General features: G+C 46.8%; 1 protein-coding gene across 1 annotated transcript in view; it reads right to left on the bottom strand.

Moving 5' to 3' along the window:
* Window positions 1-25,356, bottom strand: part of KIF5C (kinesin family member 5C) — a 151,539-nt gene that overhangs the window by 8,112 nt on the left and 118,071 nt on the right. Inside the window, exons 17-25 of the mRNA XM_054478001.2 lie at window positions 24,174-24,291; window positions 21,405-21,481; window positions 20,237-20,346; window positions 18,230-18,331; window positions 17,972-18,032; window positions 13,275-13,346; window positions 10,533-10,637; window positions 8,254-8,470; window positions 6,923-7,036 (exon numbers count right to left, since the gene is read on the bottom strand). Of these exons, the coding sequence (XP_054333976.1) occupies window positions 6,930-7,036; window positions 8,254-8,470; window positions 10,533-10,637; window positions 13,275-13,346; window positions 17,972-18,032; window positions 18,230-18,331; window positions 20,237-20,346; window positions 21,405-21,481; window positions 24,174-24,291 (969 nt within the window). The 3' untranslated portion in view covers window positions 6,923-6,929. The remainder of the gene's footprint in view (window positions 1-6,922; window positions 7,037-8,253; window positions 8,471-10,532; window positions 10,638-13,274; window positions 13,347-17,971; window positions 18,033-18,229; window positions 18,332-20,236; window positions 20,347-21,404; window positions 21,482-24,173; window positions 24,292-25,356) is intronic.

The following is a 25,356-nucleotide window of genomic DNA, read 5'->3' as shown; positions in this document are numbered from 1 at the left end:
CCTTGGCCTCCCAAAGTGCTGGGATTATAGGCGTGAGCCACCATACCCAGTCTATTGATCCTTTTTAAGAGGAGAAAAGGTCCTAAGGCCAAGAACTTTGAGAACTGTTGCGGAGAAGATCATCGCTCTTAGCCCAGGATCTACCACTCACAGTTATGGGATCTTGACAGCTCATCCTGCCTCTTTGAGATGTAGAATGAGGAGACAGGATCAGGTGATGAGGACAACACAGATGAGCACAGAGTGCTTGTTCAGTGCCAGGCACTAGGCTAATCTTCATGTATTTGTTTTTATTTGTTTATTTATTTTTGAGGCAGGATCTCACTCTGTCACCCAGGCTAGAGTGTGGTGGCATGATCACAGCTCACTGCAGCCTCAAACTCTCCGGCTGAAATGATCCTCCCAGCTCACCCTCCCAAGTCACTGGAGCTACAGTCATGCACTACCACACCTGGCTAATTTTTTTATTTTTAGTAAAGACAAGGTCTTGCTAAGTTGCCCAGGCTGGTCTCAAACTCCTGAGCTCAAGCCATCCTCCTGCCTCAGCCTCTCAGAGTGCTGGGAGTATAGGAGTGAAAGAATTGAGTCACACCACGACACACAAAAAACAGGCATCCCAAACTCTACAAGAAGCAACGCACTCCGGGGTCGCATTGCACCTAGCTCTTTATTTTCAGAAAAAGCCCTTCTTTCATTAAATTATGTGAAGTTTGGTGGTTTGGACTTTTTATTTGTGGTTTTATTTCAATTTAATTTCTAAATTTGTTTTGACGTGACAGTTGTATAAGATCTGTAAGTAGGGAATGTATACTGTTTACAATGTGCAAATTGTATTATAATAAAATAATTTAAATCAACTCTGGGGATCTGTGAGAATTGTATTCCTTTCAAAGTACTCTATTTACTACTCAAGTTTGAGACAAAATGGTCTAAATATAGGAAAACCAAGAAAAAAGACCATTCTGCCTTCAGTCTTTCAGAAAACATCTAAGGTTTCAGCAATGCCCCACTGGCGCCATCTGGTGGAGACATTTGAACAAGTCCCCTGGCTTGCCAAAGCACTGCCTGGAAATGAAGTGGATCTCCAGGGCTCTCAAAACCAGGGAGCTAGGCAGATGTTTAATCAGGTGTCTACATTAAGTGTGGGGCTGCAAAGAAGGACTCAGCACTGCCTGAGAGGTCGATTTTACACCGTCTCTGGTCTCAAGAGCAAGACCCTGCTTCCTCCCTCCCTCTCAGCTGATCATCTGGCTTCTTGCCTGCACGAGAAAACAAGCTCTAAGGTGAGTTGGATCTTGCCTCCCAATGCACCCCATCTACCGCCCACCCGCAGCTGTGCTTCCTCCTTTGCCCGGCTCGGCTATACCATCACCATCACACACAGCTATGCTGTAATATCTCCCATCTTACAACAGAAAAGCAACGCAGCCCCACCTTAACCCCACATCGCTCCATTTCTCTGATCTCCTTCAAATAAAACCCCCAAAGTGGGTTCAGCTGCCAGCTCCACTTCCTCACCTGCTCTGTCTAGTCCATGCTAAGGTCACCGCCATCTGGCCTTCTTCAACCACCCAGTCTCTGTCGTCATCTTACTCAAGCTCTGAGCTGACCACCTTCCTTCTAGGGTCAAGGTCTTCACTTGACCTCGGTGCCCCCACATGATCCTCAGGCCCCTCTGCTGGTGCCACCTCCTTTCTCTGACCTTCCCATTTTCCAGTGCCTAGGCCTGGTCCAACTCGCCCCTCAGCTCCCCTCTCTGCTGTGCCCACCTTTTCTCTAGGTTGCCTCCTTCAGACCAGTGGCCATAAACACAATCTACAGGTCACAACTCTCCAGCCCTGGCCTCACCTCAGCCTCTCTCCTGTGCTCCAGACCCACGAATCCAGCCGCCTGTTCCACACACCCACCTGGGTGGTGGGCTCAGCTGGATGTCTGAGAGGCTGCACATAAGCAACATGATGGAAACCGAGCTTTCCCACAAAACCTGCTCATCCCCCAATTTTCCCTGGCGTGGTTAAAAAGGGACCAATGTTTCCCTAATTGCTAGGGCCCACAAAAATCTAGGAACTATCTTGATTCCCTTCCTTCCTCCTCTTCTTGCTCTCAGCCCTCATCAGTAAGCCTGACAGCTGAATCAGCTCTAAGCAGGCACTGACTCAGGCCACTTCTCCCTGCTGCCACCACCTGGGTCTGGTACCGGACCCTCCCCCACGGCCACCTACAGTGACCCCCTAGGCAACCCCCAGTGCTTACTGTTGCCCCATTCCTACTCCTTCTTCAGGGTCCAGCCCAGAGTGGCCTTGTCTAATCAGGAACCAGCTCCCGCTGCTCCCATGCCCACAGCCCCAGTGGCCCCTCACACTAGGTTACACTCTAACTCGCCCATAGTTTCAACACCTTCGTTTACTTGGGCTCAACTCCCTCCCCATCCACTCTAATGAAGATGGGTTCTCCCAGATCCTGAGCTACTGCCTTATCAGCCTTGCTAACATTCTTCAAATAACCCTCATTCATTCCTACCTTTGAGTGATCATCGAACCACTTTCTCCCAGGTTGCTGTGTGCCTGGCATTTTTCATCACTCAGTTCTCAACTTAAATGTCACCCCCTCTTCTAAAACAGTGTTCCTATTCCATTAGCCTGTTTTTGTTTTCTTCTGAGCACTTACCACTACTTGAATTTACCTTGTTTATTTTCTGTCCATCTTCCCCTACCAAGCTTATCACTGGACAAGAACACAGCCTTCTTGTCTGATTCACTGTGAAACCAAGTACAGAGCTAGGCTCTTGATGCCTGATCCCACTTAGCCAGTAGGAAAAACTAAAGCTGACAGAAATCAAGTAACTTGCCCAATGTCACATGGTTGCACTGCACTGCCCCATATGTAGCTCTGGGGTTTGAAAAAGATCATCTTCTCCTGAGGCAGCCCCCTGTGGATTTGAACCAGATAAGATCAAAGCCAGCATTATCCTGGGTTCTTTTGATTTTTGTATATTGGCATCTTCATAGGCTCTGAAACCTTGAGAATAAATGAAAATACTCATTATGGCTATAATTCTTGAACCCTGAAATGAAGCAGAAGGAAATTCCAAAGATATCCAGCTGTAAGAATATGTGCTTTGACTCCACAGGAGAGCTGGGAAGACGCAATTGAGATCATTTCTACCCAGGGAAGAGACACTTCAGAATGAAAATCCCAAAGGTCAGGAAATACCATCTCAAAAAGGCTTTGCTCTCATCTAAGCAATGAATTCCATATTTTCGATTACTTTTCAAAAAAGGATTGAGCATTTCTTTACTTTTCAATTGCAATTCCTGAATCTGTTGATTACTACCCCTTTTTAATCTCCACTGACAAATGCCCAGTCATTTCTTAAAAATAGTCATAGCTTGTAGATAAGTAAATTATATATATATGTTTTTTAGATAGGCTTTCACTTTGTCACCTAGGCTGGAGTGCAGTGGCACAATCTCGGCTCACTGCAACCTCTGCCTCCTGGGTTCAAGCGATTCTCCACTTCAACCTCCCAAGTAGCTAGGGTTACAGGTGTGTATGTCCACACCCAGCTAATTTTTCTATTTTTAGTAGGGAAGGAGTTTCACCATGTTGGCCAGGCTGGTCTTGAACTCCTGACCTAAAGTGATCTGCCCACCTCCGCTTCCCAAAGTGCTGGGATTATAGGCATGATCCACCATGCCCGGCCAATATTATCTTTAAAAGCCGTTATATCAGTTCATAGCAACAACTAGGATACTCAGTTAGAAATAGGCCTTCCCTACCCAGTGGCTAGGATTTATTGCTATAGAGGAACTAAAAACCATTTAGTAACAACTATATGAACTAAAGGACACTATAAACCAACATGTATCAACTACCACGTTCTGCAGTGCTCATCTATACTAGCAGCTAACATTTTTATTGAGCAATTGTTATGGGCTTAGAAGCATGACCTCATTTAAGCCTTCTGTCAATGCCAATGACCAAGATAAAAGATTTTCCCCATTTCATATATGAGGAAACAGACTCTGAGTTTAAGTAACTTGAAGGAAGTGGAAGACCTAACACCTGAACCCAGGTCCCTTGTCCAGTGCCAATCCCCTCAGCCACACTGCCATCCTGAGAGCTGTAAGAGGGGGCCTGTTTATTTTGTGACCTGGTGAGAGAAGCACCTAGTTACAGAAGCTGTGTCTGAAGCTATGTGGAGAAGGTATGTCAAGGAGGCTCTGAATTCAGATAAAACCATCAAAACCACTTGTAACACTTTGAGTAAAGAAACAAATTGCCAGCTGGGTGCAGTATCTCACGCCTGTAATCCCAGCACTTTGGGAAGCTGAGGTGGGGGGAATCACTTGAAGTTAGGAGTTCAAGACAAGCCTGGCCAACATGGTGAAACCCTGTCTCTACTAAAAATACAAAAACTAGCTGGGCGTGGTGGCACATGCCTGTAATCCCAGCTACTCGGGAGGCTGAGGCAGGAAAATCGTTTGAACCCAGGAGGCAGAGGATGCAGTGAGCCGAGATCATGCCATTGCACTCCAGCCTGGGCAACAAGAGTGAAACTCCATCTCAAAAAGATGATGATGGGTTGATGGGTGCAGCAAACCATCATGGCACATGTATACTTATGTGACAAACCTGGACATTGAGCACATGTATCCCAGAACTTAAAGTAAAATTTTTTTAAAAAATGCCACAATGGGTGAGGGTGGTTCTTTCACTTCGAAGGTCTTGAAAGTCTCCCCAGACCTACTGATTTTCACTCTTCTGTATGAGAAGAGGCTACACTGGTGATGAATGGCCAGCATTTGGTTGTTTGGAGCCTACATAAAATATGGGACTGGCAGACCTTTGTTGGAACCCATGAAGAAGGTGACTGTCCCACTGCACAATCTCTGGACCCCAGAATCCCTGGACCATTAGTAAGGTCTTGCTGGGAAACACACATACACATCTCTCTGCGTGCTTTCATCAAATGAGGTGATGCCTATATTACATCTAGCCCAGTGCTGCAGCATATTAGGTGGTCCATAATGCACAGTGTGCCAGCTGCCCACCCCTACCTCCACTCTCCCTGTCCTTGCTCTAAAAGCATTACCTTTCTTTGGGGTAGTGATGTGCCCAGCTAAAAGACTACCTTTTCCAGCTAGATGTGGCCATGTGGCTCAGTGCTGTCCAGGGAAAGGGAGGCATCAGCATTGCATGGGGCTTCAGGAAGCCTACTTAAAGGAGATTCATTCAGGACGGCTGCTTTTGCCTCTTCTCTGCTTCCTCTCTGGTTGCTAAAGTTGGAATGTAGGCATGATGGCTGAAACTGAAGTCATTTGGTGACCTTGAGCTGGCCTTCAGTTCAGGAGGCAGGCACGTGCTTAACCTAGTTAAGAGGCTAAGTTTCTGTTTTCACTGTGGAGATTCTTAACTACTGATGTACCACCTTCAAATTTCCCTTACATAAGACAGACGTAAACTGCCATCCTGTATAAACCACGGAGAGTTTTCAAACTTCAATGAATATCAGAATCACCTGGAGTACTTGGTTAAAAAGACAAACAAAGCCCAGGCCCTTCCTCCTCTAAGGAGCCTGGGCCTCTGGGTGCTCAAGGATGCTCACATCCACCAAAGTTCGACAACCACTGCTTCAGGCTTTTCTGTTCTAAGCTGCCCAACTGGATCTTAGAGTTCCCTTCAGGTATCAGCCTCGATACTGACAATATGTAGTCAAAAGCAACTTTCTAACTTCCAGTTTCGTTCTATTTCTGATTGGAAGCAGAGATTAGATTGGAATGGGGTGGCCCACCGCCAAGACCATTTCCCATTTTCCTGTCTAGAAGACGGCAGATGATGGCAGGCACACTGCCTGCCCGCGGGCTGCCTCTGCCTTCCCTCCTGTTCCCACTACTCTGACCAGCCCCTGGCCCGCTCCTTGGCACTGCCTGGGGCAGCACAGGTAAAAGTTGTGTGGGGGCAACTACCAAAGCATTTCCCTTGGAAGTTTTAGCCTAAGCCTGGGCCATGCCGGGACCCTGAGTGATGGCTCCAGCCTCTCCTGCTCACCTTCTTGCCTTGATGCAGAAAGGACTGGATGAGGAGGGGTCCAGGCTTCACACCTTGCATGCTTGCCTGCCTTGGGAGCCAGCTACCCTAGCAAGGGCTTAGAGTCCAAGGACAATGTTCAGAGCCACCTCTTCCCATCTGCATGTTCAAAGTCAGAGTTTTTCTAAATAAAGTTTACTGGTCACCTAGTCGTCTGTCTGCCCGCCCAACTAGTAACCTCTTTTCTCCATTTCCATCAGGACGACAGTTTTCACTCTCTGCTTCTTCTCTTTTGTAAAGAATATCATTCGTTCCTTTTCTTTTTGCTGGGAGAGAAATGTGCATGTGGGTTGTGGATAGAGAAGCTTGCAGACCACCATCTCAAAGAAAAAAGCGTCCTGGACCCACCTAGATATCTTCTTAAAATCCCCATTTGTTGAGTTCAGATAGTAAACATAAAAACATCACTTTCTATTATCTGGCTCTTTCTTTATATTCTGTTCCTGAGACTTAAAGCGACCCCCAACTTCTGTCTGCTCTGGGTAAAAGCAGCTGACAAACAGGTAATGCCCTTTGGGATGCCAACTAAAGAGGGGAGTCCCACAGGCAAAACAAAGCTCGGCTGAATCACTCACCACCCCTACCCCTGGAGGGGATTAGGCCGGGCCTGGCTCCAGGTCCCATGGGCCCCAGGCAGCCTCAGCTAGAAGACCCCAGGGCTCTAGACTGAGTGAGGACAGGTCTGGGTCTCTGTTTACCTGGAACCCCCAGGGAATGTGCTGGAGTGCTGCCGAACTCCTCTCTACTGAAGGTCCACTGCCAGGCAGGGGCTTTGGAAAGGCAAGAAGCCTCTGCCTCCAGATAGAGAAACCACCCTTGACATGGGACTCACTTTGTATTTATTTCTGGTAGTGAGTGGAGTTTGAAGAGCTGCCTCCTCCCCCTCGAATGGCATGGACGGCCGTTGGAGATGACGCCGGGTAGTGTCCGGGACGGATGGGCTTGGCTGTATCCAACCAACAGAAAGAAGAGAGAACAGACATTTAGAAAAGGCTTAACAGCAACCCTGATATCTACAGGTCACCTGTGACAACTAAAAGTCACAATTCTTATCAACAGTACAATTCTTATCAACCACCAGATCTCTCTGAAAATGGGAAAACTATCGTATACTTAGCAAATCCAAGGCATCCAAATATTTAGGGGACAGAAAGAACTTAAACATCAATTAGCTCATTTCTAATTTGGGCCAAGAAAAGTTAGAAAAAAAGATTTTCAGTTTTATCTGAAATGGATCGTAGGTTCCCCATGACTTTCAAGGATATCTGTGTAGACCCTGAAATTGGATGCAGAATTCTGCCTTTGATGCTGTTTTCTGGGGAGAGGGTCCATAGCTTTTAATAGATTCTCAAAGGGTATGAAATCCTACGCATGCAATGAACCACCATTCTAAGGTATGATTTAAAACTAGAAACGTGAAACTGCTGGTTTACAATACAGCTACACAGCAATATCTGATGGGAAATAAATTACATGTTACTGGAGATGTTTCAATTTAAAAAAAAAAAAAAAAGGAGAAGAAGCTATTTAGAGAATATCCCTAAATTGTTTTTATCCCTATCACTATCCTGGGAACTAGGACTCTGGCTACACCCTCATTTCCTACATGGGCAAAATGCCCAAATCCATACAGGTCTTGAAGAGGCTGAGACTCCAGACCTCCCCAGGTTCTGTGCCAGCCTGTAGCCACACCCTGTGATGGATGCCAGCCTGGCTCTTCCAGGGATATTTCCAAACCTGCACTTGGAGGCTTTCCCTGGGCTCTGGCTACACATGGGCTCCTTCATGGTCCCACCGGGTGCAGAACACAGGGCCCTTCACACCTTGCAGAGAAATCTCCTCCCATTCCAGTATTTCTAAGAGTGTACCCATTTATAGCCCAAGACCTAGGCCTACAGCCTTGGCTGGCTTCTCTCTGCCCAGCTCAGAAGTTTTGAGACCACGATGTATGCTGGAATATCTCAGAGTAGGATAACGGGGCGCCTGACATTCCCATTCCCCCAGGGTGAGCACAGGGTGCGGTGAGGGCTGCGTCCTGAGGGCTCCAACCCAGCCTTTCGGATGTTCCAGAGTGGGTCAGCGCTGTCTTCACCTTTTAGCAAATCTTAGCTGGGAGGCCGCAGTAGCTTCTCAAACCCCGGGCGCCACGGTGCACGCACGTACCGATCTGGGCTGAATGGGCCCTTCTGGCCATGTTCTTGGCCCGCACGGCCTCCTTGATGCGATCCACCTCCTGCTGGTAGCGCTTACGGTCCCGCATGGCGTTCTCCTTGGCCTCCTTCAGCGCGCTTTCCAGCGCCTTGACGCGCTCCGCGGTGGCACGCAGCCGCTTCTCCAGCTTGGGCAGTTCACAGCGCAGGTCTGCGTTGTCCCGGACCAGCTGGGGCAGGAGGATAAAGGAAGGGAGTTACTACCAAGCAGGCAGCATTGCACAAACCAGAGCAGCCAGAAGCAGCCCCTGCTGCTGAACAGGTGGCCCCCGCTAGGTCGTCCTTGGCACTCCGTACAACCACAGAAAGGAAAGGAAAACTCAGACTGTGGGGTCCGGGTTGCTGAACACGTGATTCACGGGGTGCAAGGAACGGTGGGGTGGGGATACAATTAAAAGCTATTTCCCACCACAAGAAACTTTCCATCTGAGGCAAGATTTACCTCCTCTTCTGTTTGGGTGTGTGTAGAGGAAAGGGGGAGTGTGTGAGAAAATCAACCACGTATGAGAATAGTAAATTAGCATGAGAAAGCTGAGACACTTAAAGTCGGTTGGAAAGGACTCAGTGAAAAACAAGCATGTTCCTGAGCTCTCAGAGGGCTTCCTTCCATGCAGAACCTACTGTTTACACTGGCATGGGGTTTGGACCCAGCTTTGCAACACATCCAGAGGCTAAGGTAAGAGGAGGAGACTGCGCCTTTTTGCTGACTGAAGAAGCAACAGGCCAGCCCTAGGTAGGAGTGGGCTCAAGGGCCAGCTCTTTATGTCCTGGCCATCTGACTTGGCCTAAGTCATTTGACCACCACAAGTCTCAAGTTTCTCATCTATAACACAAGTGTACTACATAATAAGTGATCCAGGTGGATGGAGGGAGTTTTGAAAATCAGAAAGTGCTACACCAAAGTGAGCTACTGCTGGGTCTCCTGCTTTGTTCTCCTAGCACCAGCTCTAGTGCCTGGCAGAAAGTACATTTTTAATAAATGCTCATTCAATCCATGAATAAGATAATGCATCTCAGCTGGGTGCAGTGGCTCACACCTGTAATTCCAGCACTTTGGAAGGTCAAGGTGGGCGGATCACGAGGTCAGTGGTTCAAGACCAGCCTGACCAACATGGTGAAACCTTCTCTCTACTAAAAATACAAAAATATTAGCCAGGAGTGGTGACGCGCACCTGTAATCCCAGCTACTCAGGAGGCTGAGGCAGGAGAATCTCTTGAACCCAGGAGGCAGAGGTTGCACTGAGCAGAGATCACACCACTGCACTCCAGCCTGGGCGACAGAGCAAGACTCTGCCTCAAAAAAAAAAAAATTAAAAAAAATTTTAAAAAATAAAAATAAATTTAAAAAATGCATCTCAGAGCCCTATTTCAAGCTCCCTGACAGTTTCTTCTTTCATATTTCTCATCGACAATTTGTTTGAGTGGCTTCAACTATCTAGAATCTATCATCCTCCCTCTGGGGAAAAAATGCCATCATCAGTAATATTGAAGAAGACTTAACAAGTCAAAGAGAAATGACATCTCCTCGGCCATGTGGTCTAAAAACTTGGGCCGTTTCCATCACATCCCAGTTCCTAAAGAGGGAAAACAGCCATGCACACACCAACATTTAAAAAGAAAGTATCCAAGACAAATGACCTGCTGAAATCACTGGTGAGTTTGGACACAGTTATCACTCTCTGTCACTCTAGACAAATGCCAGCACATCGCAGGCATCCGAGAGAGCATCTGAGATCGCTAGGAATGGGCAGCTGAGCAGAGAGGGTGCTGGTTCCAGTCCCGGTCCTCCCACGGTGCAATGAAGCAAGGCACCAGTCTGTTTCCCCATCTGTAAAAATAAAGGACTTGAACCAGCTCAGTGGTGTCCACTTTCAGGTCCACAGACGTACCTCAAAGGTGTCATGGGAGACACAGAGGCTAGTTGGTGTCCAAAGTCAGGGGTGGAGGCAGGATGAAAAGACAGGCCTCTGAACACTTCCCTCTCCAACCCCAGAGAGCTCAAACCCTATGCGTTATATTTGGCTTTGATAAAAGAAAGTCCTTTATATATACAGGAAGTCACTGAGAACTAAAGGATTTGTAAGGACCTTTCCAGCCCTCATGTCCTCTGATAGTGTACAGTTCTTTTACCTTCAATCTCAGTGCCTTCTCCGCACACTGTGGCCAAACCTGGTAGGGCTTCTTTCCAGGAGAGAGAGGGGAATCAGAGGGGAGCGGGCAGAACTCTCCTACCTGCTTGTGAACTTTGGTGAGCTGCTCCAGGTTATTCTCCAAGAAGGAAATTTTCTGCTTCTGGGCAGCACTGCCCCCTCCATCATCGCTGTCCAACTCCACACTCTGCATTGACACCAAGGGGTCAGCAGGACAGGCTGTCACCCACCCACCCACCGCCCCAGGGTAATGTGGATGGAAAAAAAAAATCCCCATTCCCACCAAAGGGTATTCTGAAAGTGAAAATAGAGAGAGGTTCTAAAAGTTTAGACTCAACAAATCCCCCAATTAATTTCCCTTATTAGTATGAAAAGCGACTTGAGGAGCTAATTTTTAGAGAGCTAAAAACAAAACAAACAAAAAAAAAAACTCCTTCAAATCTGCTTTTGAAAGTTGCAGATGATTTATCTTCAGTAAAATATACATCTGCCTTTCATGTAGTAAATAGAGACTTCTTTTCAAAAGAAAGCATTCCAAAACTCATTAAGAAACAACAACTGCGAAAACATAAACCCAGGACCTAAATTTGATTTCAGCCATAATGATGGGACAACAAGTCACCAAACTTGTAAGCAAGTGCCTATGGTCCCACTGGGAAGTCTTAATGGCCTCTGCTTGTCCCTTCAGCTTCCAAATCTATAAAATTCATTAATGAATCAGGCTCAAATTAATCATAGCATCCAGGTGCTGGGTAAATTCTTGAAATTTATCAGATCTTGAAATCGGCAAAACACTGCACTCCTGGCAAGCCGAGTGGCACAGATAAATTGGAAAGTACAGGTCCTAACACATCCCAGTGTTCCAAGGTGGAAAAGCAGGTTTGCTCTGTCTGATTATAGAAGAGATCATCATCCTTTTTCTCAAAGGTAATGGCTACATGAGCATCTCAAACCTGAAGCTCTTCAGTCTAAAACTGAGCTCCCCAAATTTGAGCCTTAGCACTGGGCTCCCCAGGGGAGGGTTTGTTGAGACTTAGATTGCCATGCCCCATCCCTAGTCTCTGATTCAGTGGACCTGGGGTGGGGTATGAGAATTTGCATATCTAAACAGTTTCCTAGTTGATGCTGAGGCTGATGGCCAGAGAACCACCGGCAGAAAAACACTGATCTAAAAGCAGGGCTTTCCTAGAGAGTTTTCTATCATGAAATCTGGAAGTCTGATCTCAAGCTCCTAACCCTCCCTAGGACCAGAGCCTCCCATGTATGGTCATGGCTTCCACCTCCTTCCTCGGACTGAAACTTTTCAGTCCATGTCATAACCTCTGGCCAGGTGCCCTCCCCTGTCTAGTCTCCCTGTCCATCACCTTTGCTCTGGCTTCACTCTCCTGCCAGGTCCAGGTCCCCATGGTCATTTGTATTTTGGTCTGTGCTTACTACCTAATTGCCTGGCCATTGCCATGCAGGCCTTGAAATTGCCCATCATTTTCTGCCTTCTTTATTTTCATTTCCAGGATTCTAAACTCACTTAAACCATGCTGTCAGGGGCCACGCCAAGCCCATGCTTCTGACTCAACACCAACACCACTGCTCAGCAATCCTTCTACTTTTCCATAGCACATCTCCTACCTTGGCGGCCTGAACCATATCTAGTCTCCTTGGGCTTCCCATTCTCTTCCCTACTTCCCCATCAAGGACTGAGCCTCCACATAAACCAAGAAGACCCAAGTCATCAAATGTGACTTCTTTCCACCCGCATGTATTTCCCTGTCGATCCTTCCAACTTGACTTCTCCACTCCTCCCTTCTAGGAATTTGTGTCCCCTCTCTTTACCAAGCCTATCTAATACATCCATCTACACTATTAACCCTCTCCCTCTCAGACCTGACTCTATCTTTGTAAGACATTTGACCTCTTTCCCTTGGCTCCTTCACACTGACACACATTCACACACTCACGTACACACACTCAAATATGCACACACATTTACACACATATGCACACACTTTTCTTAAACAGACCTTCCTTCAATCCTACCATCCCTCTACACACGGCCCATGGTGTTACGTCCATCACTTTTAAACACTTTGAAAGAGTAGTCCTCTTGCTGCCTTCACCTCTTACTCCTCCCTTAAACCTCTGCAAGCTGTTTGGGGGAGTCACCATTACGGAGTGTCTCCAGACTGCTGGTGTAGCACGAGGATGGAAGAAGCTCAGATCCAGAGACCCCACAGGCCTGGGTTCCAGACCTATCTCTGGCTCTCAGACCTATCTCTGGCTCTTCCCACCAGTGCAATACTGGGTAAGTTATTTAACATCTGAGCCTATCTCTATGTCGCAAAAACAGGAACGCTAAGCACCACTTACATGGTTGCTGGGAAAAGCAAATAAAATACTGGATGTTGACATGCTTCATAAACTCCGACCTAGCCCCTAATGGCCTTTTAACAAACAAATAAGAGGCTCTCTCGGTCCGACTTCTCCAGGCTTCCGAGCAATGCTTTCTGAAATGACTGCTCTAAAAGTTTCTGTGTCAAGAGCAGTCGCCCTCACACAGTGGGGGCCAGAAAAATATGCGTTCATTTGAAATGAAGGCCAGAGAAAGCATTCTGACTTCCTTTTACCAAGAAGGAAAAATCAGATGGGAAAATGTTACCAAGTATTTTTTGCCTCCAGCACATTCTTTTAATAACATTCTCTGGTGTGAAGTAATTAATTTTTAAGCATAACCATCCCCGACTTAAGCAAGTGATATTTCAACTGAAAATGATTCTTCCCTGCCATCTTTGATTTTCTTCTCAGTCCCATTCAGACAAACAGAACTCACTTTTTTAACTCGGGTGGTCAGATCCTGGACAAAGAGTTTCCGAAGGTTGTGCAGTGTCTGCAATTCTCTAGACTGGAAGAGATTTTTAAAGGCCACTTAAGTGTAGCAATTCACTGAATTTATGGCACATTTGGCACCAGATCATTCCCCCAGACACTTCCCAAGCCTGCCATGGACGCTGCTGGTGCACCCCCTTCCCTGTGACACCCCCACCCTGACCATGCCCACCCCTGGACCTAGTGTCATTACTGGAGCACCTTGAGGTGCACAGCCTGAGAACCCAGACCACAAATTGTAAACTAGAACAAAGCCTGCCCATCTGCGCACAGTGGAACCACACATTTCCTCATCCACAAAAATGCAAAGGTTTCCTCACAAAAATTCCCACTGGGCTATGTTGTATCAGGATGAATTACTTTTTTCTTTTTTTTTTGATTACGTAAATGTTACAATGTAATACCAACAAGCTTAAATGAAAAGTTAGCCACAATATCTCACCGTAACTGACTCACATTTTTCATGTCTCCACACCCGCTTCAGGCGCAAGTCCACACGCTTGCTTGTTTTACGTCACTGAGCTTACGGATGAGGCATTTCATGGACTTTCCTCCTGGGTGACCCTGGGCAAGTTATCTAACCTTTCTGTGCCTCAGTTTTCTTATTGGTAACATGAGAATGAAAACAGTGGTTGCCTCATCATTGCTGTCAAGATTAAATGAGATGAACCTTATAATGTTCTTAGAACATTTTCTGGCACATATTAAGTGCCCAATAAAGATGACTAGTATGAATTTACTGATGCATATTTCATATCATAAAAGCCATTTTTTCATTAGGATTGTATTGCTTCCTTTTATTGTTGTTGTTAAAACTTTCACTGTAATCTTGGGGGCATTTTTTCCCTTCATTTTGGATTATTTTCTACAAATGAAACCTTAGGAATTAGATTACTGAGACAAGAGCCTGAGCCAAATCTGGTGATCTTTGTTAACAAGATCAGAAGATCAAATATTTCTGTCTGTTCGAGTCTCCATGTATTTACTATAGGAAATATGATCAGTTCCTTGCAAAATATTTTCCTATAGAGGAAGAGGAGACAGCTAAATTCTGCATGCAAACTGTATTTGTCTAAATTGACCCACTTTAACACAGAATTTCAAGGGATGCAACTCACACACGCTCACATCTAAAAGGAAGAAACAGACTATAAAGCTACGGAAACACTAAGTTTCTTGCAATAAAGGCTCTCTGTTAATTTAAAGTCTTATTACTGGGTCCAATTCTGTGTTGAAATAAGAAGCACCTGAAGTCAATTGTGTCCTCTGATGAGGTCAATTACTTTCTGCAGGAAACCAAATGGATCTGTGATTATGAATAATGTGCACACAGGACCTGTTTGAGGCTGTGCCGCCTTCCAGCCCAGGGGCAGGGGTGCAGCACTCACTATGTTACAGACACACTGTCCCAGGCCCTGCTGGAGGGAGCTCAGCCCGGATACCCTGCTCCTTAACACCAGCGCCCACCCTGCATGCGCTCTCTCTCTTTCCTGTCAGTGGTTTCATTACTGATTGAACTGTAATCACAGTTTACATTTTTCATAAAAACACCACCACACCAAAGGGGAATGAGAACAGAAGACGGAATGAGAACAATTCTTTGTCCAAGGGCCAGGCATCTCCTGGGGTGTAAATACTAAATATAGAGTCCTGAGTTTGGCAACTTTCTCTCATTTTGTTTGTTTTTAGGGAGATTCAACAATAAACAGTTTGGGAAGGGTAGTATAAATCATTTAAAATCACTTGTCCCTTTTATTTATGCACACTGTGCTTAGACAACTATCATTCAGCCTCCTGTGGCAATGCTTTTTCCTCCATCACATTCATTATCATCCCTCCGCCTCCCCACACATGTCCCTCTTCACATCACAGGTTGCGACCCTCCATGCCACAGCTCAAGGCTCAGCTTCCTGTCACAGTGGACAGCAAGGGTGGGACCAGCAAGGAGGGAATACAAGTCTCATCAACGCACCCAGAGGAGGGCTCCTGCCCCAAAGCCCAGACAGTGTCCTGTTCCAGCCAGTCAGCTGCCCGGGGACAGGGATGCCCCGACGGCCAGTTGGCCTTTTCCACCACTGTCCCCTGCAGCAGGCTTCCCGGGCATTCACCCCCTGGCCAGCAGGCTCCATGCTCCACCCACCCCACCCAAACACTCCAGGAGGCAGAACAGGCCCTGCACTGACGAGGGCGGCAGAACAGTCAGCCAAGGACAGCGCGTCTATTTCTGAAGAACATTTACGGCTCGGGGAGGATTCCAAGGCTGAGTGAAAACATCCGAGTCTAAAACGGCATACACTGCAGGGCTCCACTCTTGGATTTTAAAAGTGTGCATTTGATGTGTGTGGGTGGTGAGAGTGAGGGAGAGAATGTGGGTGCCACGAAGCCAGTGTGTCTGTCCGCGTGCACGGGCTGGGCGAGGGTGCGAGTGGGGAGCAGCCTGGGAAGGTGCGCATGGAACCGTGCCCAGCGTGGGAGGGAGAGCGGACGAGCAGGGAGACGGGAGGAGCTAGTGAGGAAAATACGTCATTCAAAAGACGCAAAAGACCACTCGAACTTCAAAAAAGGCAAAAGAGCTGATGAAACATTCTTTAAATATCACACTCCTGAGTGTATGAGAGGAGAAAGCATGTGAGTCCGTGAGCATGGAAATGAGTGTGCGTGTGAACGGAGGTGGTTGTGACAGTGAATGAGTGTATGAGAGTGACAGGTGTGAATGTGCCTGCGTGCATGTGAGGGGGAGTGTCCTGGGACAGCATCTGTGTAAGAATATACAAGGGAGTGTGAACATGGGTGTGGGTGTGAGTGAAGGCAAGCAAGGGGAGGGTGAACGACTGCACGAGAGTGATTGTGTGAATGTGCGAGTGAGAAAGCGTGGACGATCATTAGTGTGCATGCAAGTTGTGTGTGTGAATGCAAGTGTGTGTGAGCAAGAGTGTGTGTTGTAAGTACTTGTGTATGGAGGAGCATGCAGGAGTGAGCGCGGCTGAGCAGAGGCATGAGAACAGGAGAGTGTGCAGCTGACTGCGTGTGTGGGCAAAGAACTTGTGAGCCCCGGTGTGAGTGTGTGATGATGTGCTCACGTGCTTGAGTTGTAGGTGTGAGTGAGACTGAAAGAGGGCATGGATGGCTAGGAACAGTGGGGTGAGAGTGCCTGAGAGCTCACGGGTATAAAGGAAGAAAACATCCCAAAATATTTCATTGATATCACTGATCTCTGGCTGGTAGAAATATAGTGAAATTTTAATGTTCAATACTTTTCTGAATTTCTATGATTATCTATAATTAGGATTATCACTTCTCTGGTAAAACAAATGTAGATGAAGCAATTTCATGGCTTCATTTCAGGTTCCCCAGCAGCAGCCCCCTCCACAGGCTCCTCCTCCATGCTCCAAAGGCCCAGCTCCCTTTGGACACAGGCATCTTCTGTCTCCAATGGCTGGTGCCCTCATTTCCTCTCCCTGGCTTTGAGGTGCAACAAATATTACTAGTCCATGGGCCAGAGCACAATCTCAGGGCCAGACCCAAGCAACCAGTTCCCACCAAAGTGGGGTCACCAGGTCCTTGAAGATGGATCAGTCCCACACAGATCCACATGACCCATGAACGGAGCCAAAATGGATGACTGTATCTAACCAACGGTTTCTCTCTGTCGTTGAATCATGTGAAATGCCTGAATGTGTTTTCACCAAATGGAGAGGCTATGTTAGAATGGTCTGTCTTAAAGCGCAGGCTGTGGGGCATGGAGCCAGGCAGCTGTCCCACAGAGCAGCTGAAATGGAAGCCGACCAGAGGAGTTGATGCCAACAAACCCAGACACAGGACAGAGAAAACCAACCAGGGTTTCAAATAACCAGCCCTTCCAAAGGTAGGCTGGGCCCATCACTCCTCCACCCAAAGCCCTGCAGGTCTCAAGGCCTGAATCACTGCAGCCTTTACCTCTCTGTGCTCACCTTATATCCCTGTCCTTCCCTCAGCTGCAGCCACACAAACCTCCCTGCTGGCCCCCAACAGGACAGTCCCGGTCTTATCTCAGGGCCTTGGCATGAGCTGTTGCCTCTGCCTGGAATGCTCTCCCCAACACATCTCTATGCTCACTTCTTCTCCTTCTTCGAGTCCCTGCTCAAAGGTCACATCCTCATGGAGCCTCCCCCAGTCACCAACCTATGTACATTCTATGGTAATCTGATAGAGTGCAAGATTTGCTTCCTTACTGTTTATCGTCTCCCGCAGCTAAAGGTAAGCTTCATGAGGACAGGGATCTTATCTCTGTTGTTTATGGATATATTCAAGCACCTTGAAGAATGCCAGCCATTAGGACATGCTCAATAAATATCTGTTGAATGTTGAGTGGAAGTATGTCACAAAGTGCAGGGCTGTAAAATTGCGAAGTTGCAATTCAGCTTAATCCTCACTCAGGGGCTCCAGGTTACTGCTCTAAGAATAGATGGATTGGTTGACTGATTCTGTGAAAAGTTGAGGACTAAATTCTACAAATCCTACTTTTCCACAGAATAGAATGTCTTGTCTAAAACATTACACAGAAAGGTGTGCATGGATAAAATTTTGAAATAAACAATCCGAGAAATCACAAATGAATCCGGTCTTGGAGATGAACATAAATCAGGAAATATCTTGACATACCACTGTCTCCTCCAGCCCTTTGAGGTCTTCTCTGGCTTGTTCCCTTTTGTCGTTGAGCAATCTGAAAAGCAAAAAGGAACCACAGACCACCATAGGGGACTCAGAGATTTCAGCAGATACTATTTGCATCCACAGATAAATCAACAAAACCCACCAAGCAGCACACAAATAGCCATTGTCTGTTTTTAAATTAGCCCAATCTAAGCAGAATATCATGGGGATGAGAGAAAATAGAGAAAATATTTAGAGTGCACTCACAAGAGCTTTTCCAGCTTCATTTCTCTCTCTTGGTCCTCTATTTTCAGCTTGTTATAATCAGAACTGAGCTTCTCCTGTTCCAGTTGCAGTTTCTGATTCAAACTGAAATTGAGAAGAAAAAGCAATATATTCCACATCAGTCTGAAATTCTGAGTCATCCGGCTAAAACCATGGTTCTGTTCCAACCCTATTAGTTCTGTACAATAAAGGTAGTAATTCTGCAGGAATTGGAGGGATCAGAGAACAGCCTCACAGCTTCCTCCCTGCCCAAGTGAAAACTAATTTCTGGGGTGCATCTAAGAGTCATGAAACATAAGGCTTTGAGGATGTATTTATAGTTTGCTTGTGCAAGAGCTTCAGGGGAAAAATAATGAGATGGGAGAAGGGCTGATGTTTTAAAACAGAGAGCCCATGTCAGAAGAACTTTGCTTCCTCGGCCCCTCGGATGGCATGCACTCACTTGGGGAACCTGATTTGGCCATTACCACCTTCCCTCCTTTCTGGTCTGATGTTCTAAAAACATCTCCCAAGTCCAGATGCCTCACTGATACAGGGACAGTTCCTGCCCTCGAGGAGTGGGCACAGAGAGAGAAATCATGAAGAAAAGACAGCCTGGGCTCTGCTGCAAACAGAAACTCGCCATCTGGTTGAGGGTGTTTGGTCAACATTTACATCAGCCCAGGACTCATAAAACCTTTCCTAGAGCCACGCCTAAGCGCCTGTAAAGGAACAGCTATGCACTACCAGAAGGAAAACCCAGAGTCCACTTGAAAGGCACAGGCCAGGGAAGCTTCCCCTCCTCCTAACTCACTCACCAACCCACCCTCTTTCTCGTCTTCCTTCCCTCCCACCTCCCCCTCCCTTCCAGGTGAATCTGTGAGGGTGATTAATCAGAATAACGAACGTGAGATATCCCTGAAGGGGAAAAGCACAACATGGCAACAGCAGGGGGTGGCCCGGGAGGAGAAAAAGAGGGAGGAGGCTAAGGAACTGGGCACCGAGCCTGGGTCACACCATTTAGACTTTTGCTTGGGTTACCATTCTCCTCTTTTAAAATGCAAATGCACCTTTCAAGCAGCTCACACACGTTGAAAAGGGACTTGGATCAGTAGTCTGGAGAATTAAAGTCTAACTCCAATCTGATTCCTATTTAGCAATGTGACCTTAACTAAATCATTTCGTCTTGCTTCCCATATAGAAATCTGTTTCTTCATCTACAGAAAGCAGGAGGGGAGGGAACAGTGTAGACCCTGGGTGGGGTGGGGGTGAGGACGTCAGCATTTCAATATAATTGGTTTTCTTTGTAATCCCAGGTCTTTTATGCAGAGCATTTGAAAACATTATTCTGAAGGAGCAGAGGGCATGTCAGAGGCTGCGACAAGGCAGCAGCACAGCATGAGGGGGTGTCACCTGAGAGAAACTGCAATGATGCCATCCTGGTGGCAGTGCCACAGGTCACTGGCACCTCTACCTGCGCAGACACACGACAGTGTGGGGCCCTAAGAAGTGAGCACATGGAACCAGGTAGCTGGGTTGCCCAGTGAGCGTGTATGTGTAGGGGGAGAAGGGAGGCAGTGGTGCTGTCTTCTCTAGTGTTTATTAACCTACTAGTAGTGTTTATTAACCTACTAGAACTCTGTAGTCAGGACCAATTTTTTTTTCTTTTTTCTTTTTCTTTCTTTTTTTTTTTTTTTTTTGGTGCTTTCATTACAGATGCTCCCCCCCATCTACTGGGGCATGCATCCATCCAGCGGAATCACCTATGTGACCCTGGCCCTCAGGGACTAGGAGAGGCAGCTGGGCCCGCCTGCCACCTGCCATGCCAGGGCTCCAGGAGGCTCAGCTCCAGATCAGAGAACAGACATTGGAAGCAGCCCGTCCAGCCTGCTGTGTGCCCACAGGGCAAGGTGAGCAGGGCCCTCGGCTAAGAGCCACATCCTTCCGGGCTTCCCCAAGAGGACAGAGGCATGACCACCCCCACGCCCCTGGAGCCCTGGGCCAACTCACTCCCGAATCTCATCAATGATTTTCTGCTTCTCCTCAATTTCGTCTCGGAGTCTGGACAGCTGCTTCTGGTGAGCTTCCCGGTGGCTCTCCATCTGCTGCTCCAGAGCCTTCTGCATCCCAGGCCAAGAGAAACATGTCATCTACTCGTTGGCACTCAGCCCACTCTGTGACAAGCCCTGGATCTGGACCTACCTCCTTCCCAGTGTCCCTCAGATGTCAGATCCCAAAACTGGGGGTATTTCTGGCTCTTTTGCCCCCAGGACCCAGCCTTGCTTTATTGGGATAACAAAATCCAAGATCTGTTATAAAACCAAGTTGGCCCTAGAAGCCAATTAATCCACCAACTAAATAAAAAGTGTTCCCTTGACCTTCTACAGCCCAGCCTGAGCTTCTCCAGCCAGGTCAGTCAGAGGGCACCAACCTCTCCCTATCCACGTAACCTCAGACAAGCCTGTAACCTGTGTGAGCTGCACTCCCTCACATGTAAAACTGAGATAAAAGCCCCTGCCCTGCCCACTGAACAGATTTATGATGATGTCCAAAGGAGACCTTTTGGCAAAAGCACTCCGAAAACAGGAAAGGGACTCCCACGACGCATGATTTTATTCTGCTGGCTGGAGCAGGGGCATGCCGTGGACGTCTTTAACTGTGGACTTTGACTCAATGAGGCTCATAGTTTGCCTACAACTAATCAAAATCCTACATCTTCTCCTGTCTCATTTTATTCACCTAAAAGTCTTACTCCCCAATCAATTTTCCTTTACAGTTTAAAATGTGACCAAAAGAAAAATCTCTATGTTTGAGATAGAAACTCAAATTTGGTGTGTTCTTCGTAAAGGTTGGAGAAAGAAATCTTTAGAAGTTAACTCCAACGAAAGGGCCCATGCAGTGATTGGGGGTGCTACCCTTTCCCTGTTCATCAGGAATGGGGAAGACAAAGGTATTAATGCAACTTAACCATTCTCTACAGACATCTTGGGGTTTCTGGACTTGTTCATTTCTAAGACAGACTATACTCTGAGATCGACTCTGAATGCCCAACAACAGCCCCTCCCCTGTTCCCTGCCATACACAGATCTGAAGGTGACAGATTTTCCTAGAACAAGCATTTCCAATCCAAATGCATCAAATGCACACTGGGCTTCATGGAAGGGGCAGCCACACACACCTTCATTTCTTCAGCATCCTGCAACCGCGTCAGATGTTCCTTCTCCTTATCCTGGAAGCTGACTTCGTGCATTTTTTCTGTTTTGAATTTTAAATGATGATTTAAGACTTAACTGGTGGGACTCACACCCAAAAGCAAAAATTAAAAAACAAAAAGCAAGAAAAATGGCAACAGAGTGAAACATCAGCTTATATCAGCAGTTACAACCATGGCATAAAGGAACAGGCAAGGACTTCCGGCTAAAGCCAAGGCTGCCCCCTCCTGCAGCATTCCTTCCACAGGGGAGCGCGACAACTGTAGGGGACAATGCTCACTGGGGGCGGCCCTCCTTGGACTGCACTCTGGCTTTATGTCACCACACAGCTGGGAGGGCTTATTTCCCACCTGGTCTCTGTGAGCAGCCCAAGGTCATGTGCATGAACGGGCCTTGCAGGTGATAAAGCCCTCTGTGACTGTTAGGTGGCTTGTGGACCCATGCCATGATGGGAGTTCTAGGAAGACCTAATTTACCTCCCATGGGTAGGCGTTTATTCTCTAAGAATCTGGGGCAGGAAAACATACTCTAAGGATGGGAACACGGGAAATAGAGAGATAGCATAACACTTTTGAGATTAAACCAGAAGGCCCCACGTTTGGGGCAGGGCTGCAGTGTGGCACTCCTGTCTCAGCACATGCTTGGTCGATGGTACTCCCTGAATGCCAGGTGCAATGGGCAGCCCCAGCTGGGGAGCTGGGGTGCCAGGGGGCAGAGTGCTTTACGACAGTGACATTCAATTCATTATTTCTCTCTAGTCTGTTCCACTTCAGGTTTTCTTGCCTCTATTTTATTTCAACTCAGTGGCCCCACTGCAGAAACCTCCAGATGCAAGAGAGAAATATGATTTTCCACGTGCAGTTTTGATGGTGCACCTACTCCTAACATGCATGTGTTACCACACAAAGAACATGTTACAAGGGTAGAGCAGAGAGTGGGTATGTTCTTTCTTTTTAAATTTGCCTTGGCATCTGACACAAAATACATTTACTGAGCAAACTGTACAACAATAATAAAGGATATAAATATTGATAACAGCATCACCAATCTCAACTACCCTATCACAACCACTTTTATCTTAAATATGAATTTTTAGGAACACAAGCATCCATTCACTTTTTTTTCAAGATGGAGTCTTGTTCTGTCGCCCAGGCTGGAGTGCAGTGGCACGATATCCGCTCACTACAAACTCCGTCTCCCGGATTCAAGTGATTCTCCTTCCTCAGCCTCCTAAGTAGCTGGGATTACAGGTGTGTGCCACCACACCCCGCTAATTTTTGTTTTTTAAGTAGAGACAGGGTTTCACCATGTTGGCCAGGCTGGTCTTGAACTCCTGACCTCGTGATCCACCCACCTCAGCCTCACAAAGTGCTGGGATTACAGGCGTGAGCCGCCATGCCCGGCCGCATCCATTCATTTTTAATAGTTATAACCATAGTAAAGATACAATGATATATTGTGATTTTCACCTAACATTGCATCATAAACATTGCTACACACCTTCATGTATTTCATGTGAAAAAAAGTTCTATTAAATAACACGCCATAGTGTGTTAACTATTAGACATTTAGACGGCTTCCTCTTTGCTGATCTAAAATTCTGCAATGAATATCTCAGATGTGATGATCAAAAGGTATGAAAAATGTTACAGTTATTAATATGTATTTTCAAATGGCTTTCTGAAAAAATTCTAACAATTTTCATTGTAACCCATAATATATGTGTTCTAGTTTCACATTGCATGGCACATACATTCTTAATCCGGTTCTACTTTCTGCATTTCTAGACCCTTTTCTTGAATTTCTGCTTCTATTCATTCATATTTATGAAGTGCTTCCTATGTGTGAGGCACTTCCCTAAGCTCAGGAGATCACAAGGCTGGCTGGCAAAGGAAAGAGCTTGTTCAAGGGGGTGCCAAGGAAGCCACGGCAGTTCAAACTTTATATTAAGAGCAACAGGATGCCATGGAAGGGTTAGAAGTGTTGGTTTGGACAGAGAGAGAATGTGAATTTTAGAATCATCCCTTGGGATGCCACACAGTGGCTGGTCCAGAGCAGACTGTGGGTAGGCATGGGTAGATGGATGTAGCCACAGTCCTTAGTTAACCTGGACAGTGAACCAGAGGGGCCTCTGGCAGGTGAAATGGACAGGCTCTGGTGACCAACTAGAGTCGGGAGGTGGGGAGCAGGGGATTCTGATTTGGGTAACTGGGTGGACTGTGAGGAAATGGGAAGATGAGCAGATTCAGTGTGGGGATGGTCTCTCAGAAATCTCTCCTTTTAGGCTGGGCATGGTGGCTCACTCTTGTACTTTTGGGAGGGTGAGGTGGACAGATCATGAGGTCAGGAGTTTGAGACCAGCCTGGCCAATATGGTGAAACCCCATATCTACTAAAAAATACAAAAATTAGCTGGGTGTGGTGACATGCACCTATAGTCCCAGCTACTCAGGAGGCTGAGGCAGGAGAATCGCTGGAACCAGGAGGCGGAGGTTGCAGTGAACTGAGATTGTGCCACTGCACTCCAGCCTGGGCAACAGGGCGAGACTCCGTCTTAAAAAAAAAAAAAAAAAAAAGAAAGAAAAGAAATCTCTCCTTTTTTTCTAGTTATGCTATTGTTTGCAGTAGACCTAGAAATGCTTTAACTGAGCAAAACTAAACATCATGATTCCAGCCAACCAGAGGCTGTCTTGACTCAGGCCAGGTGTTTGACACCTGCACGTTAGTCAACTATACCTTGGGCTCGGAGCTTCGCCAGCTCTTCACTGAGCGAGTCCTGGGACTCTTCTAGCTGCCTCCTCTTCTGTTCCATGTTCTGCATGTAGTCTGTCAGAGACTTGATCTTGGCTTCGTGCTTTAAACAAGCAAAAAGAAAGAGTGAATGACTAGCAAGTGGTCATCCAGGCTGGCCTGGAATTGTCTGGTGGGAAAATGTGAGAGAGGAGGGGTTCCTGAGTCCCTTTTCTGAGTGCCACTACCAAATGGTGCCCATTTTACCCTTGCCTTGGTGTTCAGAATCATACCAAGACAGACCTCTGCTTCTCCCTGTGCTTCATTCCCCAGACACCACTCATGGCAGCCCCTCCTCACCATCCACTTAACATGAGATGCCAAAGGCCGAGCTGGTTTCCCTTCTCAGAGAAAAGCATGCATGAGAGAAAGGGGCTGGGAAAAGTGCAGGGCTGAAGGCCTCATTCATTGAACATGCACCTCTGGATTCCATCTTCACCATTCAATTACTAGGTCTTCCCTTTTTCTGTCCTTCAGACACACCAACTCCCATCTCAGGGCCTGTGCATTTTCCTCTCCCTGGAAGCTTTCCCTCACCACCATCACCACCCCACCACACGCCACACACACACACTACCCTGGCTAGCTCCTTATCACTCAGGCCCCAACACTTTCTTACAGCACCTAATGTCTACATCATTTGTCTTGTCTTTTTTACTTGCTAGCTCCATGAGGGTAGGTGCTTAATAAATATTAGTGAAATGAATGGATGAATGAGAGCTTGTTGGCTGAACAGGGACAGTGGTAACTTCTAGGCAGATGGAAAACATATACAGAACACTCCCCTCTCCAGATCTGGGGAGCTCAGCTTTAGGCAGGAAGACCCTGGAGACTGAGCTTTAATCTAATTAAATAACCTCTCCAGAAAACACAACTCCATTGGAACAGTCATCTTATAAGCACAGTTTTTGGTGACGAGGATGAATGTAAACAAAGAAGATAGCATTTCAGCTGGAAAGACTGTCAGATTCCTTAGATCACATCAGAATATAAAGAGCCACGGTTTCTGTTACTTTTGAACCTCAAGAAATAATGGTCAAATCTTTGCTATGCATGAATTATAGCAGAGTGCAAACCACCACCTAATGGAAGCTGTGTTTGTTGCTGATATAGAAAGAGAACTTTAGAA

The sequence above is a fragment of the Pongo pygmaeus genome, chromosome 11 (genome assembly GCF_028885625.2).
Source record: "Pongo pygmaeus isolate AG05252 chromosome 11, NHGRI_mPonPyg2-v2.0_pri, whole genome shotgun sequence".
NCBI classification, from domain to species: Eukaryota; Metazoa; Chordata; class Mammalia; order Primates; family Hominidae; genus Pongo; species Pongo pygmaeus.
This window is presented reverse-complemented; position numbering and strand designations above follow the sequence as displayed.